This window comes from Gymnoscopelus microlampas (genome assembly GCF_963454915.1).
Source record: "Gymnoscopelus microlampas genome assembly, chromosome: 5".
NCBI classification, from domain to species: domain Eukaryota; kingdom Metazoa; phylum Chordata; class Actinopteri; order Myctophiformes; family Myctophidae; genus Gymnoscopelus; species Gymnoscopelus microlampas.
Window position 1 is genome coordinate 5,913,801 of NC_139942.1, and position 17,751 is coordinate 5,931,551.

Consider the following 17,751-nt stretch of genomic DNA (forward strand, 5'->3'; position numbering starts at 1 on the left):
GTAACGCCAACTCCTACAATTCCAAGTGCTTGTCAGGGTAGGAGTCCCCAGTTCACATAACGATTATTTTTTTTGGGGGGGGGGCACGGCCTGAAAAGGTTGAGAACCACTGGTGTAAAGTAACTAAGTAGCCTACATGTACTCAAGTACTGAACTTTTGAGGTATTTTGTAACTTTAGTGGAATATTTCCATTTTTCAATACTTTTACTTCAACTCCACTACATCTCAGAGGCAAATATTGTCCTTTTACTCCACTGCAATTATTTGAAAACTTGAGTTACTCGTTACTTTGTAGATTTTGATTATTGTTACAAAACATTAACCACTTCAGCCCTGTATAAATTTCGACCAGATGCAACGCATTGTGAGCTTGTAGATGGCCTATTTTCAAAAGATTGTTTGTACATTATGATTTATGAACTTGTGAATTGGGACACAATGAAATGTGAAATTATGCACAATGAGTACTTTTACTTTTGGTACTTTCAAAATGTAGTACTTTTTCCACCACTGGTTGTAAGTTGGGTCAAAATCCATCTAATAGGCTCTATGCACAGCAGCCATATTATCACTTCCTTCACAGGTGTTACCAATGATACTAATGAAGGCTCTGTTCCATTTAGTCTAGCACAGTGGTTTCCACGACCCCCATAACTCAGAGAGTGTACAAATGGAACCAAATGGACCACGGGTCCATTTGGTTCCATTTGTACACTCTCAGAGTTACACACCTGTAAGGGTGAATTTGGAAGCCCATGAGGGTCCCTGGACCCCAACTGTAGACCCACTGGTGTAACAGTGTTTCCAGTGAGCCAACATGCACAATATCAGCACCCTGACTCTGTTTGACCAGAATGGAACAGAGCCTTCATTAGTATCATTGGTAACACCTGTGAATGTCTTCATAATATGGCTGCTGTGAATAGAGCCTATTTGAACTTTGAGCACAGCGGACGGTCTGACTCCTGTTAGCAGAGAATGAGCAACATTTCACCGTCCTCCTCCATGAGTTTTAAGGTCTTTCCTTAAAACAAGTCAAACACAAAGGAGTCAACCACACAGGGGAAGGTTTCCCGGAGTTTACCTGTGATTGTGCAGGATGAGACTTTAAACACAGTGGAGCCTTTCAGCTCTGCTTCACAATGATGCATCCCATGAGACCGTGCACACACGCACGCACGCGTGCACGCACCAACACACGCACGCACACACAGGCACGTACATTGCACGCAGTCAAACGCTCGCACTCACACATGCATATTGTGAGAAGCTTTCTCATACAGCTGACAAAGTGTTGTATGATATTGAGTTGTTTTAACAGTTTAATGAGGATAATAATAATAATAATACGATGTTCTTTAGAGTCATGTCGTTGCTGTCCGGCAGAAACCAGCTAACCGCTTTTACATTTTCTTCCATAAATCAGTGCTATCGAACACCCTTTATGTCTGTGTGTTGGTAAAAACAAATTTGAACCATAGAAACGTATTAAGAAGCCCTTCTGACAAAACCAGCTAACTCCATTGGATCCTCAAATGTCTGCTAAACCAGCTAACCCCACCAAAGGGGGGTGGAGTTAGCTGGTTATGCTGACTCCAGGCTCCACCCCCTTTTGACCTCCAACCTCATTGTGCGCTTGGAGGTTCATTCAGCTGTTATTATCAATGATGAACACAACCTCCTAACTCCACTTAATGTTTTGTTTTTGTCATTTCGCGAAAAATTAACATTTTGGAGTTAACTGGTTTCTGCTCGACAGCAGAGATATGCAGGTGTGAACATGCTAGTTTTAGAAACATTAAGCTTCATTATGCACACCTGTGCACAACATGCTGCCATGAGGTGAGGCAAAAGGAAAAGTAGCAGCAATACCCGTCCATTTTGTTTTCAGGCAGCTGTAGAGAAGACAACACTGGCCACAACAGACTTATAGAACATCTGCAGCATCCTGTTCCACAACAGACTTATAGAACATCTGCAGCATCCTGTTTGAATGGCTGGAATGGGGTTTGGGAGGGCTAAGGAGCACTCGGCTGTGCCAGGACCGTTCGCAAGATTACTTGCAGTGGTGTAACAATACGTACATTTACTCAATTACTGTACTTGAGTAAAATGTTGAGGCATTTTACTTTACTTTACTTGAGTATTTCCAATTTTCAGTACTTTTGCTTCTACTCCACTACATCTCAGAGGCAAATTTTGTACTTTTACTCCACTACAATTATTTGAAAACTTTAGTTACTAGTTACTTTGTAGATTTTTATTATTATTACAAAACACACATTACCCACTTCAGCCCTATTTACATTTCGGCCATTTGAAAATAGCAGATCTACAAGCTCACAATCTGTCGCGTTTTTGCTTTTACATTTTTAATTCCAGACTTTTACTTGGAACAGGGTATTTCTATATTGCAGTATTGATACTTTTACTTAAGTAAAAAAATTGAGTACTTTTTCCACCACTGTTGGCCTGTATTTGGCGATGTATTTCTATTTGTCTTTGTTGCGTCTCTGAGACAATAATTCAGTGATGGGGTGTCTGTCAGTAGGAGACTCAATTCAGTCTCCTACCGGAGACCCTGCTGGTCATCAAATTATTGGCTCAGGAATGCGACAAAAACAAAAAAACAATCTCCATGAATTCAAGGCTTCATGGTGTGTGATAGAAAATAAGTCATTTTTTGGGTGAACTACTCCTTTAACAATGCCCTCTGAACAGTGGACTCAAGTACCGCCACAACACATAATCAATCACCACCTGTGCCCTGTACAGACCACCTTCACAACACATAGACCACCTGTGCCCTGTACAGACCACCTTCACAACACATAATCACCACCTGTCCCCTGTACAGACCACCTTCACAACACATAGACCACCTGTGCCCTGTACAGACCACCTTCACAACACATAGACCACCTGTCCCCTGTACAGACCACCTTCACAACACATAATCACCAACTGTCTGTACAGACCACCTTCACAACACATAATCACAACCTGTCCCCTGTACAGACCACCTTCACAACACATAATCACCACCAGCTTGGTTGAATGCTTGATTCAGATTGGTCAATCATTGAATTCATAATAAGCCTGCAGACAGCAGACATATTAAAGCAGGTAATCAAAGTGTTTATAATCAACTTCAACATCAGTGTTATTGTCATATCAGAGATTTACAGTGTAAAGACGGGGGTGAAATTATATGTTTTACATTCATTGTACATCTCCTTATCATAATGCTTTTACAAAGAGATATTGGCACTTATTGGAGACTAATGTAGTGTAATACATGGATTTTTATAATGGTCAACACTGTCCCGATGTGACAGTGTTGTGTTAATTGCATTATGTTTGTATTGAATAACAGGTTATTGCAAATCAAAGAGTCGTGTAGCGATAAGGATCGGGTGACAAAGCGCTGACAATAAGATGTCATCATATTACTGAGACAGACATGACAACAAAAGACATGAGGTGAACCTGAGGACAGCAGAGACAGACAGACAGACAGAGGGTTGGATTCACCAGAGGAGGTGATGCTGTTTCTATGACCCCCACTAGAGGGAGCTCTTCTGTTGTCATCAGCAACAAGTTGAACACAGAATACAGCAATCTGTCAGTTTTACCATAACAATAATCATAGTAATTATAATGACAATAATAACATGTATTTGTGTAGCACCTTGTGTAGCACCTTGTGTAGCACATTGTGTAGCACCTTGTGTAGCACCTTGTGAAAACACATTATTTAACAGCAGAATAAATACAAGCTAAACAATAGAAAAGCAGCAATAAATAACACAATGCAAATATTCACAAACCATTAAATTAACAAAACAATAAAAATACCAGAACATGTATATATATATATATAACACAGGAAAAATGACTAATAGAGTCTTTACACATTGAGTGAGTGAGTGAGTGAGTGAGTGAGTGAGTGAGTGAGTGAGTGAGTGAGTGAGTGAGTGAGTGAGTGAGTGAGTGAGTGAGTGAGTGAGTGTGAGAGAGAGAGTGTGTGTGTGTGTGTGTGTGTGTGTGTGTGTGTGTGTGTGTGTGTGTGTGTGTGTGTGTGTGTGTGTGTGTGTGTGTGTGTGTGTGTGTGTGTGTGTGTGTGTGTGTGTGTGTGTGTGTGTCAATAGTGTAATAGTTGTGTGTGAAGAGAGAGAGAGAGAGGGAGCGAGAGAGAGAGAGAGAGAGAGAGAGAGAGAGAGAGAGAGAGAGAGAGAGACAGACAGACAGACACAGACAGACAGAGAAAGAGCGAGAGATACAGAGGGAGAGGGAGCGAGAGATAGTTGTATGACCTGCCTACTTGTGCAGACTCATTGAACACAGTGGGAGCACAGAGATCAGACCAGCCAGACATACAGTAACTACTGCTACTATTTATACTACTAGCCAGCTATTAATACTTATACTACTATTACTACTACACATTTGACTACTACCATTAACACAGCTACTAGGCTGATATTAATACTGCTACTGTTTATACTGCTTCTGTTAATACTGATTATATCAATACAACTTCTAACACTACTACTAATGTTGCTATTACTACTACTATTACTACTACTACTACTACTACTACTACGGTGTTATAGTACTTCTATTAATAATAATACTACAAATAATACTTCTCTTATGCATGGACAGCGTTGTCCAGCAGTACTAATAGTTGTCTAGCAGTGTTAATTAGTTGTCCAGCAGTGCTACTAGTTGTCTAGCAGTGCTAACTAGTTGTCTAGCAGTGTTAACTAGTTGTCTAGCAGTGCTACTAGTTGTCTAGCAGTGTTAACTAGTTGTCTAGCAGTGCTACTAGTTGTCTAGCAGTGTTAACTAGTTGTCTAGCAGTGCTAACTAGTTGTCTAGCAGTGTTAACTAGTTGTCTAGCAGTGTTAACTAGTTGTCTAGCAGTGTTAACTAGTTGTCTAGTAGTGCTACTAGTTGTCTAGCAGTGTTAACTAGTTGTCTAGCAGTGCTACTAGTTGTCTAGCAGTGTTAACTAGTTGTCTAGCAGTGCTACTAGTTGTCTAGCCGTGTTAACTAGTTGTCTAGCAGTGCTAACTAGTTGTCTAGCAGTGTTAACTAGTTATCTAGCAGTGTTACCTAGTTGTCTAGCAGTGTTAACTAGTCATCTAGCAGTGTTAACTAGTTGTATAGCAGTGCTACTAGTTGTCTAGCAGTGTTAACTAGTTATCTAGTAGTGTTAACTAGTTGTCTAGCAGTGTTAACTAGTCTAGCAGATCAGAGCAGGCTGATGCAGCATTGTCTACACAGCTCATCCTCTGTTACCTACTGTAGTTTAGTGTGTTGTCTAACAGGCAGCTAGTTAACTAGTTTTAATAGTTTAGTGTGTTGTCTAACAGGCAGCTAGTTAACTAGTTTTAATAGTTTAGTGTGTTGTCTAACAGGCAGCTAGTTAACTAGTGTTAACAGAGCAGGCGTAACGTCTACACAGCTCACCCACTGCTTGCATGTTTGGCTGGGTCAGACCCAGCTTTAATCTGTTCATTAATTAACATTAATTAATCATTGTTCTCTCTCTCTCCCCCCCTGCCCCCCCCCTCTCTCTCTCTCTCTCTCTCTCTCTCTCTCTCTCTCTCTCTCTCTCTCTCTCTCTCTCTCTCTCTCTCTCTCTCTCTCTCTCGTCCTCAGATGAGCCCTCCATCAGCGTCTCCAGTCATATCTCCATTCTCCGTACATCGGGCCAGCTCGTTTGTGCTTTCTGCCCCGGCATCTCTCTATTTTCTATTTTAGCACATCCACATAGGTATAGTGTGGGACGCCCGTGTGTGTTGGATCCCACATGTACAAGCTTTTTGGCAGGGGAGTTCTTGGTGTCGATGGAAATGACCGGCTAGTCTCGCCCACCTGACCACTATCTTCTCTGACACACGTGGTAGCTCCTCGCATACAGACGTTCGTCCTGTGTGATGTTCAGCACCACACGCAGCATTCTGGTGTAGGCACCTGTCCAGGGACTTTGTCCGTAGCAGTGTTAACTACAGTGTTAACTGTATCTTGCGGTTGGAGAGACACCCAGTGTAACGCCCAGGATTCGAACCCGGGTCTCCCTCGTGGAAAGCCAACATCTTAACCACTAAGCGAAAGGGAATTCCTTATAGCTCGGGGGGAGATATTAAGACGTTCAGGCCATCAGGCTGAGGGTGTGAACCACTCTGTTACACCCAGCATGGGGTCACGCGCAGGAGGAGGAGCCTGGCTTTGTCTGCTGATGGCGGCTTCGGGGCTTCTCCTCGTGGTGTCTGGATCCCCCACACCTCCACCGCCTCCACCAGGAGATACCGGGACGGAGGAGCCGCCCTCGTCGTGTCCCTCCTGCGCCCTGGCGGGGCTGAAGAGGAACTCTTCGACCTCCTCGGACATGGTGGAGGCCGTGAAGAGACACATCCTGGCCATGCTGCACCTGAGCGGGCGGCCCAACCTGACGCACCCGGTGCCGCGCGCCGCCCTGCTCAACGCCATCCGGAAGCTGCAGGTCGGACGGGTGGGCGAGGACGGCACCGTGGAGATCCAGGACGACCGCGGTGCCGCGGCGGAGTTGAACCCTCAACCCGAACCTCCGTCTGAGATCATCACCTTTGCGGAGCCAGGTGTGTTCACGTGGTGTGTGTGTGTGTGTGTGTGTGTGTGTGTGTGTGTGTGTGTGTGTGTGTGTGTGTGTGTGTGTGCGTGTGCGCGTGCGCGTGCGCGTGTGCGTGTGCGTGTGTCCTTTCTGACCCAATAACCCCTCCAGACCAAACCGTGGTTTTCAGGTTCATTTTAGTTTGAACTTTCAACACTAGCTGTGATGTGTTTGCGAGAGTCTGCTAGATAGAGACTATCAAGATCTACACAATAATCTGTTTGTTCAAATAGATGGGAGAAGTTATCACATCAGGGCAAAAGCAGTGCTCCCAACCATAGTCCTTGATCGATGCTCTCTGGTACCATCTGTCCAATAATAACACAGTGAAAAGTCCATTAGATTAGTAGTTCTCAAACGTTTTCATATCAAGGACCCTAAATTAATATCTTTTTGGCCATGAACCCCCGTTTGAAAGTAATTTGTGCCAGGGACCCCATACTAGATTTGTTTTGTTTTTTTATACACTTAGACGATCTGCAAGCTCTCAACGCGTAGCATTGTGACACGAGAGATTGTAGATCATCTATTTTCAAATAGCCTAGGGTTAAAGTGGTTAAATTCGATGCTATATTAACTCATTTTGCTGGGGACCCCCTGGAACATCCTCAAGGATCTCTGGGGGTCCCAGGACCCCACTCTGAGAACCGCTGCATTAGATCCACACCCCCCCCCATTAAAACCTTTATTTAAACCTTTATTTATTAAGGTTGCCCTCACATGCCTTCTCAAACTCTTTCGTTTCAAGAAACCCCAAGATGATATGTATTTGGCCAATGGACCCCCCATTTGAAATTGTGTTGTGCCAGGGACCCCCAGAAGAGATGATTGGTGAGCAGATGGTGAGCTTGTGTATCTGCTGTTTTTGAGAACGACCGCTCTAAACCAATGTTCTAAATCCTAAGAGTTTTAGCTCAAATTTAAAATAAATGACACAGTTGCTTTCCTGGTTTTTAATGGGTTAAACACATTGCCATGCAGACTCTAGTTTTAGGTCAGTGGGAAGAGAGAGGCCAAATGATTTTGGCCTAAGTCCAAATCATTTGGCCATTGTTTGGCCTAAGTTACAAAACCATGTGACTTAGACTAAAGAAACTGCCTATTTTGGTCACACTAGGGAGTTAGGCCATTATACTAAAAGGGGAGGGAACAGCATGATCCTTTTCAATTAGGAGATCATTTTACCAGAGGTGACCAGTGTCATGAGGAGCTGACTTAGGCGAAAAATATCATTTTCCTCAAAAAAATTACTTACTGTAGGTCATTAGTTTAGCATGGTGACGGTATGTTAACACAATGCAACTTATACAATCTGTATGGTAGCGTGTGTTAATACAATATAACTTATGTTCATACAATACAATTAGTCAGAAATGTAAACAGCACAAGGTACAGTCAGACATTAAGGCTATGTTCCATTGTGGTCCTTCTATTGAGACATTTAGGTCGTGTCAAAGGTCAAATGTCTCACCTAGACACAGGATCTGACACAAATTTTGTGTCAGATCAGAAAGAAGGTCAAGATTAAAATTATCCCCTGACTTGTCTTGCAATATATTGTATGTGTCTGTACAATTACAACATATACAATTACCCTTACCCAATTACAATTTAGGCATTTAGCAGATGGCCCAATCGAGAGTGACTTACAATAGACAAGGTAATCACATGAATGCAGAGAGACCCCAGGTAGACCAATAACCTTGCATCAGTCTAAAGCAGGGGTCTTCAACAGGGGGTCCGGGACCCCTAGGGGGTCCTCAGAGTTACTACAGGGGCTCCGCCAAATCTTTGTGTGGTGGGGAACATTAGCCTAAAATAGCAGATCTACAAGCTCACAACGCCTCGCGCTGCGAGGCGTTGTGAGCTTGTTGATCGGCTATTTCCGGAGAGTCAGTGTAGAGGGGTAAAGAGCAGACCAAGTACTGAGCTGACTGAATATTGATGGTTTAAAGGTTAACTATCTGAAAATACAAATTAACATGAATCCAGCTATCTATGAAATCTATGAAAAAAGTGTTTTCTGCAACACAATTTTACACAATATGTAGCGGGGGTCCCTGCTTCATCTTTCTCTCAGCAAGGGGGTCCTTGGCCTGAAAACGTTGAAGACCCCTGGTCTCAAGCAACAATTAACCATCTGTACATTGAATCTATAGGATACAATGAAACGAGCATCTGACAGTCTGTATGGTAGCCATAGCTTTGTCAATCACTACTACTGTAGCATCAGTCGAGGCAAAAGGTGGCAGTTAAGTGCTAGGGGTGAGATGGAGTCTTCGGATTGAAAGATTGAAATTGGAGTGAGTCTGCAGTTCTGACTGCAATGCGAAGTTTATTTCACAGTTTAGGAGCCAGAAGGAAAAAGAGTCAAGGACGCATGGAGCGTTGTCCAGGGTGTTTTAGGGAAGGGAGAAGAGTCTAGGACGTGCGGAGCGTTGTCCAGGGTGTTTTAGAGAAGGGAGAAGAGTCTAGGACGCGTGGAGCGCTGTTCAGTGTGTTTTAGAGAAGGGAGAAGAGTCTAGGACATGTGGAGCGTTGTCCAGGGTGTTTTAGGGAAGGGAGAAGAGTCTAGGACGCGTGGAGCGTTGTCCAGGGTATTTTAGGGAAGGGAGAAGAGTCTAGGACGCGTGGAGCGTTGTCCAGGGTGTTTTAGGGAAGGGAGAAGAGTCTAGGACGCGTGGAGCGCTGTCCAGGGTGTTTTAGAGAAGGGAGAAGAGTCTAGGACGCGTGGAGCGTTGTCCAGGGTGTTTTAGGAAAGGAAGAAGAGTCTAGGACTTGTGGAGCGTTGTCCAGGGTGTTTTGGGGAAGGGAGAAGAGTCTAGGACGGGTGGAGCGTTGTCCATCGTGTTTTAGGGAAGGGAGAAGAGTCTAGGACGGGTGGAGCGTTGTCCAGGGTGTTTTGGGGAAGGGAGAAGAGTCTAGGACGTGTGGAGCGGTGTCCAGGGTGTTTTAGGGAAGGTTCAGACAGCGTTCCTGTGTTAGCTGACCTGTACAATTACGTAGAGAGCACACGTGACAGCACCATGCTTGGGTCACGTCATGGGTCAGTATGGGTCAGGTTATGGGTCGGGTTATGGGTCAGGTTATGGGTCAGGCTGGGCTGTGTGTTCCAAAGTAGAACGAGCATATCTTCGTGGGTCATTTTGGGCATTGTCGCAACCGGCGGAAGCAGCGCGTGACAAACACATTCTCCACTGGATTGTTTGCCTACAGAAATGTGCATAATGGCTTCCTACTATAAATAGTTTCCCTTTGAGTGAAATCTTCAATTAAAAAGGACCCTCAAAGGCTCGCCGATGTGGGGGCGGAATACCCTGTGCTCTGCTGGCCGTGAATAATCAACCTCATTCACACTCATACAGTCTCGGTAATTAATGGCCGTGGACTGCTGGATAGAGAGAGTGTGAGAGAGAGAGATGACAAAGGACAGTAAGAGAGAGAGAGAGAGAGAGAGAGAAAGCCTGTCTATAATTCTGAATGGAACCACATTCCTTATGAACGACGACCTGCAGCTTTCTTTTTTTAGAAAGGCTGCTCATGTGGAGGATTATATTTAGGGCAAAAGAGGAAACATGCTATTCACGCTATTAGATGACATCTATCTATCTATCTATCTATCTATCTGTCTATCTGTCTATCTGTCTATCTGTCTATCTGTCTATCTGACTGTCTGACTGTCTGTCTGTCTGTCTGTCTGTCTGTCTGTAGATAGGTAAGTAGGTAAGACAGACAGACAGACAGACAGACAGACAGACAGACAGACAGACAGATAGAGATAGATAAAATTGCAGATACTGTATACAAGCTCATAGAGTGCCGCATTATGAGCTTGTAGATCTGCTATTTTTGAAAAATCGCGAATATTTGTTTTTACGAACATTTGTAAAATATGTTGTTCCAGGGACCCCCCAGAAGCATAGATTTGAGTTACAAATGTTTGCTTTAAAAAATATATTTGTTCAAAGATTTGCACAAATCAAAAACTAAGTGAAGTGTCTTGCTCGGGGACACTTGGGCACATTGCTGAGGCTGAGGCCTTGGGAGCAAACCTGGGACCTCTGTCTGGCTTCCCAGGTGGGCTCTCTCTAACCATTCAGCTATGGCCGCTGTAAACAGACAGAACAATAATCATAATCGCAATAATAATGGTTTCTTTGTCCCTGTTCAGCAGCTGTGTTTGCAGCATTGTGCGGACTCAGCTCCCAAAAGTTCCAAAGCTCCAATAACACTATAACTCTAATGCATGGGTCTTCAACAGGGGACCCCCTTATGGGGTCCTCAGAGTTATTACGGGGGGGGGGGGGGGGGGGGGGGTCGTCAAGTCTTTTTTTAATTACATTAACTATTTTTTTTACATTACCCACTTGAACACTGGCGTCACTATTCTGGGGGTGGATTCAGCAAAAACAGCAGATCTACAATCTCACAGCGCGTGACATGCTGTGAGCTTGTACTGTAGATCGGCTATTTTCGGCCAAGAGGTCTTGTGTGAAGGGGAAAATAGAGTACGGAGCCAAAGGTCAAGTTTACTAAGTAGCCTATTGTGGGTTTAAGTTGTTAATAGGCTCTATGCACAGCAGCCATATTGGAAAGAAATTGGGCCTCTTCTAATTTCCTTTACAGGTGTTACCAATGACAGTAATTAAGGTTCTGTTCCATTCTGGTCAAACAGAGTCAGGGTGCTGCTATTGTGCATGTTTGCTCACTAGAAACACTTGAGGGGGTTCCAAATGGCCCCTTGCGGGTGTGTAACTCTGAGAGTGTACAAATGGAACCAAATGGATCTGTTAGGGTCCATTTGGTTCCATTTGTATACTCTCAGAATTATGGGGGTCCTTGCAATTAGAATGTTTGAGAACCACTGTGCTACACTAAATGGAACAGACCCTTCATTAGTGTCATTTGTGACACCTGTGAAGGAAGTAAGAAGAGGCCCAATTTCCTTCCAATATGGCTGCTGTGCATAGAGCCTATTGTCTGCAAATTCACAAACACGACACAACACTGATGATAGTGCTGTCAAACAAGTCTATGAAGCTATCTATGAAATATACGAAAAAGTGTAATCGTTAATAGAAATTTATACAATGTAGTGGGGGGGGGGGGGGGGTTCCCTGCTTCATCTGTCTCTCAGCTAAGGGGTCCTTGACCTGTAAAAACGTTGAAGACCCTAATAGATTGGTTTGTTATCACTACTACGAATGGATTGTATTGATACTTAGCCTACATTCAGATTTCAGTCAGTCAGTCAGTCAGTCAGTCAGTCAGTCAGTCAGTCAGCAGTGGTGTAAAGTAACTAAGTACATTTACTCAAGTACTGTACTTAAGTACAATGTTGAGGTATTTTTACTCCACTACAATTATTTGAAAATGTTAGTTACTAGTTACTTTGCAGATATAAATGATTATATTATAAAACATACATAACCACTTCAGCCCTATTTTATACGTAGGCTATTGGAAAACAGCCGATCTACAAGCTCACAACGTGTCGCAATGCGACGCGTTGTGAACTTGTAGATCTGCTATTTTCAAACATTATAGTACTTTTACTTTTGGTACTTAAAGTACATGTTGATGCCAATACTTTTGTACTTTTACTCACGCAACATTTTGAACACAGGCCTTCCACTTGTAACAGAGTATTTCTACATTGCAGTGTTGATACTTTTACACAAGTCAAAAACTGAGAGTACTTTTTCCACCACTGTCGGTTGGTCAGTCAGTCAGTCTGTGTATCCATAATAATTACAGTATAGAAATAACATAATTTCAACATGCTAGCATTATGTGGACATGCTAACGGGCTAAAACTGCTCCTCTGTTCCAGGGGGCTCTCCTTCCACGGTGACCTTTGACCTCTCTAAGGAGGGCAGCAGCTCCGCGGTGGTGGAGCAGGCCAACGTCTGGGTGTTCCTGAAGCTCGCCAAGGGAGGCGGCCGCTCCAAAGGCAAAGTCACCATCCAGCTGCTGCAGGTAACTCAAGTGCATTTACTCAAGTAGTGTACTTAAAGGACAACTTTGTTTTTTTACAACCAATGTTTATGTTTTAGATTGTAATTAAAGTAAATAAAATATGAGTGTTAAAAAATTTAAATTTACTGCTTTCTATAGTTTTAGCAATTTTCACAATCTTTTTTACAGTGTTTTCACAGTGGGCGGGGGCATTCTGTCCGGTGGCTAAATATGTATTTTTTTAACACATTAACCCGGCGTTTTCTTTATTATTATTTACAGTAGCTCTTCTAGCCCCCAATAACTCACATCTGGCCATCTCAGACAGCCGGACCTTTTTTATTGTGTAAAAAAGGCATATTTAGCCACCGGACAGAATGCCCCCGCCCACTGTAAAAAATATCGCAAAAATATTTTATTATAGTAGCCTCGATCTCCAGGCTTTTATTGTTTAGTTTTGCTAAAAAATAAAAGCCTGGACCAGCGCGTCGGTGTACCCGGTATAGGAAGTGTTTCATTTCCCCAACCAACCAGAGTGCAGTGGGCGTCGCTCGTAATGTTGTGTTGACGGGGCAGGGGTTGACGGACAGATCGGTGAACAAATGGGATCAGGCGCATTCTCTCCGCGCTGATTTTAAACCCGCCCCTCTATACACGAAAGCAGGAAGGCTAGTGCAGCCTAATATTATAGTAACAAACATTGGAGAAAAAAAAAGGATTTAGAAGACATTTGTAGAATCCCCAGAAGCAAAGATTTTAGTTAAAAATGTTCGCTTTAAAAAATACATATTATTTTAAGATTTGCAAAAAAAAATGATTTTTTTTAAAATATCAGATCTACAAGCTCATAGAGCGGTACTCGGTGCCGCTCTATGAGCTTGTAGGTCTGCTATTTTTGAATAGCCAAAGTATAAACTAATGGTTTAAGTGGTTACAGATGCGTCCCGGTTTTAATGGGTTAAGTAAAAATGTTTAGGTACTTTTACTTTACTTGAGTATTTAAAATGTATTGTACTTTATCCTATATTAAAATTGGCTCAAGGGAGGTCCGAGCAGTGGTGGAAAAAGTACTCAAATGTTTTACTTAAGTAAAAGTCACCAATACTGCAATGTAGATATACTCTGTTAGGGCGCACTTCCACCACACTTTTATTTTACCTCAGGGGCGGAATCTGCCAATGCTTTGTCAATGCAAATGCGTGGATTCTTGGAAAAAATCTGCAACCATGAATACACCCATCTTTTGAAAATAGCCGATCTACAAGTGCACAATGCATCGCATCGCGGTGCATTGTGAGCTTGTAGATCTGCTATTTTCAAATGGCCTAAATATATATAGAGCTTAAGAGGTTAATGTATGTTTAGTAAAAAAAAAAAAAGTAACTAGAAGTAACAGTGGAGTAAAAGTACAATTTTTGCCTCTGACATGTAGTGGAGTAGAAGTGAAAGTATTGAACATCGGAAATACTCCACTAAAGTAAAAAATACCTTAAAATTGTACTTCAGTACAGTACTTGAGTAAATGTACTTAGTTACTTTACACCACTGCCGGCGGGTTGAGGAGAAACCCGTCTACCAGTGACATCATTGGCAGGCAGGTTCGGTCATCTTTGATTAATGTGAGAACAATGGCTTCTATTATAACATGCTAACTTTCCAGGAAAGTGGCCCGTGTTCGGGGGGAGGGAAGCCGGGCGTGGAGGGTGATAATTGCCAATGCAAGTAATCCTATGGGCTGGGGGCGGCACCCATAGACATATAAAGCTAGACGCCTCCTCCGGCTCTGAGGCGTCTGTATCTCGGGCGCCATTTTGGAGAAGGCAAGCTTCCTGACTACTACTGGCCAATCACGGCGCGTCTTTTCCGGGACTTGGCAGAATCTAGGTGTATACAAATATAACGCGATATTTTTATACAACTAGATTCTAGTAGTCAGGAAGCTTGCCTTCTCCAAAATGGCGGCCGAGATACAGGTCGCTCTAATGAACAGCAGGAGTCGTCTAGCTTTTTTTTTTGTGAGTGGTGCCAATCACTCCTATATCTGACTTTGTCTGTGTGTCCGTCCGTATGTATGTCCAATAAACAAACATTGATGACAACATCAATACGGGGCTCAACAAAGGCACCACTCTCTTCACACAGGGTGTGCTTTTTAAATAGCCGATCTACAAGCTCTGCTATTTTCAAACATTTTAGTACTTTTACCTTTGGTACTTTAAGTACATTTTGATGCCAATACTTTTGCACTTTTACTCAAGTAACATTTTGAACAGAGTATGACAGAGTATTTCTTATATCGCTGTATTGATACTTTAAAAACATTGAGTACTTTTTCCACCACTGAATTAGCACAACGACTAAAAAAACGTTTTCCACCGACGTCTGCTATAGGTCAACCACACCCAGCAGGAGGAGGGGGAGGGGGAGGAGTCAGTCTCGGAGAAGACGGTGGACACGCGGCGCAGCGGCTGGCACACCCTGCCCGTCCCCGCCAGCGTCCAGGCTCTGCTGGACGGCGGGCGGAGCAGCTTGGACCTGCGCGTCTCCTGTCCCCTCTGCGCCGAGGCCGGAGCCACGCCCGTGCTGGCGTCGCCGCCAGGGGACACGACGACGGGCAACAACAACAACGCCAGGGACCAGTCCCACCGGCCTTTTCTCATGGTGGTCCTCCGAGCCGGCGAAGACCACGCCCACCACAGGGCCAAGAGAGGGCTGGAGTGCGACGGGAAGATACGCATCTGCTGCAAGCGCCAGTTCTACGTCAACTTCAAAGGTATGTTAGTTAGAACTTTTGAAAAGGTGACGCTGCTCCTCCACTCCACTACAGAAAGTGTTAAAAACAATGTTTTTATGTGGACACGCCTCCAGTTCATTAAGTATACCTGGTTCTCACCTTAGCACCTCCTCCACCACCTTAGCACCACCCACCTGTCCTAGTCCCTCCTCCTCCTCATGCCCACACCTGTTGTGTTATGATAATGAGGGGGACGGTATGTTTTTACTATGTCACTAAAGCGCTGTTTCTCTATTGGCACATTTGACCCTCAAGGTTTCAGCCTCCAGGAAGAAACTCGAAATAGTCAGAGAAGACATAAAACACCATAAAAACACCACCAGGGGGCTTAATGAAGTTCTATCAACCTCATAGACAAAAACAGAAAAAGTGCAAAAATATGGCACCAGCTCTTTAAATTAAACACAGACCCTCTGTTTTTTTTGTTCACATTATTTGAATATCCATCATTTAAAATGACCTGTTGCTCTCCCTCTTCTAAAGACATCGGCTGGAACGACTGGATCATCGCGCCGCCGGGCTACCACGCCAACTACTGCGAGGGCGAGTGCCCCAGTCACATGGCCAGCATGGCCGGCTCCACGCTCTCCTTCCACTCCACCGTCATCAACCACTACCGCATGAGGGGCTACAGCCCCTTCCAGAACATCCGCTCCTGCTGCATCCCCACCCGGCTACGGGCCATGTCCATGCTCTACTACAACGAGGAGCAGAAGATCATCAAGAAGGACATCCAGAACATGATCGTGGAGGAGTGCGGCTGCTCGTGATCGCGGCCGATCGATTTAACCGACTTGAACCCCGTGTGGTTGACCCCGCCGGTCCCTCGGGGCTTTTCTGTTTTCTGTTTATCGTGGGGAAAGCTTGCGCCCCGGAAATAGCCGATCTATAAGCTCACGACGCGTTGCGACGCGTTCTGAGCTCGTCGATCGAGCTGTTTTCTGTGGAAGCTTTCCCCACGATACGGATGCTGGGGTTTAACTGGTCAAAAGGAGGACATTCAGATTAGAAAGAGTGTGGTTGCTCATGACGCAGCTGGAGGACATTCAGATTAGAAAGAGTTTGGTTGCTCATGACGCAGCTGGAGGACATTCATATTAGAAAGAGTGTGGTTGCTCATGACGCAGCTGGAGGACATTCAGATTAGAAAGAGTGTGGTTGCTCATGACGCAGCTGGAGGGCATTCAGATTAGAAAGAGTGTGGTTGCTCATGACGCGGCAGGACATTAAGCGGGACATTCAGAACACGATGGTAGAGAAGAGCGTGGCTGCTCGCGATGGGACGGACAATGAATCGTTCGGCCAAATTCCCTTTGAACACGGCTTTGTGACTGAACCATTAGACTGTAAAGAAAATATGGACGACGGGAACGGTGACGTCACCCGTTGGATTCTACAGACCCGGTTTGAAGCCACTTTTTTTCGGCGCGTTCCAAATCCACCATCTTGGAATTTCCGGTCCCGAAAAGAAAAACAAACGCTATTGGTTGGGAGGGCAACGAGGGCGGGTCTTTACTCAGTAGAGCCAGTAGAATCCCTAGAATCATACCCTACTTTATCATCAATTAAAACATGTATGGGAGCATCATTTACAAAAACGCATGTCATGGTGATTGAAGGAAGACTTTAAACTAGCGACGGAAAGCATGAAGCATTTATGACAATGGTTTACTAAGGTAATAAAATCAAGCGTAAAGTCCGGTCATATCTTCATCATAATCAATGGTGTGGTAATTAAGTTCTGCAGCCAGCGGGGGGGAAATAGCGACACCTTCTAGGCCAGGGTCTTCAACAGGGGGTGCGGGACCCCTAGGGGGTCCTCAGAGTTACTACAGGGGGTCCGGCAAGCTTGTGTGTGATATGATTTATTTTTTCGCATTAACCACTTGAACCCTAGCATCCCTTTTCTGAGGAGAACTTTAGCCACAAATAGCAGATCTACAAGCTCACAACGCCTCGCAGCGCGCGAGGCGTTGTGAGCTTGTAGATCTGCTATTTTTGGCAAAGAGGTATAGGTGTAGAGGGAAACAAGAGCAGACCAAGTAAAAAAAAAAGTGGTTTATCTGAAACACAATTTGATACAATATCTGAGGGGGTCCCTGCTTCATCTCTCTCTCAGCTAAGTGGTCCTTGGCCTGAAAAGGTTGAAGACCCCCTGTTCTAGGCCATTTATGAGAACTGCAGTCCTGAAACGCACTTCCCTATTGGCTTCAGATCCAGGGGAGCTTCTTTGCCGCCTGGACTGAACTGCTCATATGAGCAAGACATGCAATGCAGACAGCACAGTTCCATAGACAGTATGTTGGTTTTATTTATAATATGCCCCCCCCCCCCCCG

General features: G+C 44.2%; 1 protein-coding gene across 1 annotated transcript; it reads left to right on the top strand.

Annotated features, from left to right (window-relative positions):
• Positions 1 to 6,209: 6,209 nt before the first annotated feature.
• inhbab (inhibin subunit beta Ab) lies at positions 6,210 to 16,184 on the top strand (the record flags this gene model as incomplete). Its single annotated transcript, XM_084056679.1, has 4 exons — positions 6,210 to 6,630; positions 12,496 to 12,641; positions 15,012 to 15,393; positions 15,898 to 16,184. The coding sequence occupies 4 exons, from the start codon at positions 6,210 to 6,212 to the stop codon at positions 16,182 to 16,184; spliced, it is 1,236 nt and encodes a 411-aa protein (XP_083912805.1).
• Between the last annotated feature and the right edge of the window lie 1,567 nt (positions 16,185 to 17,751).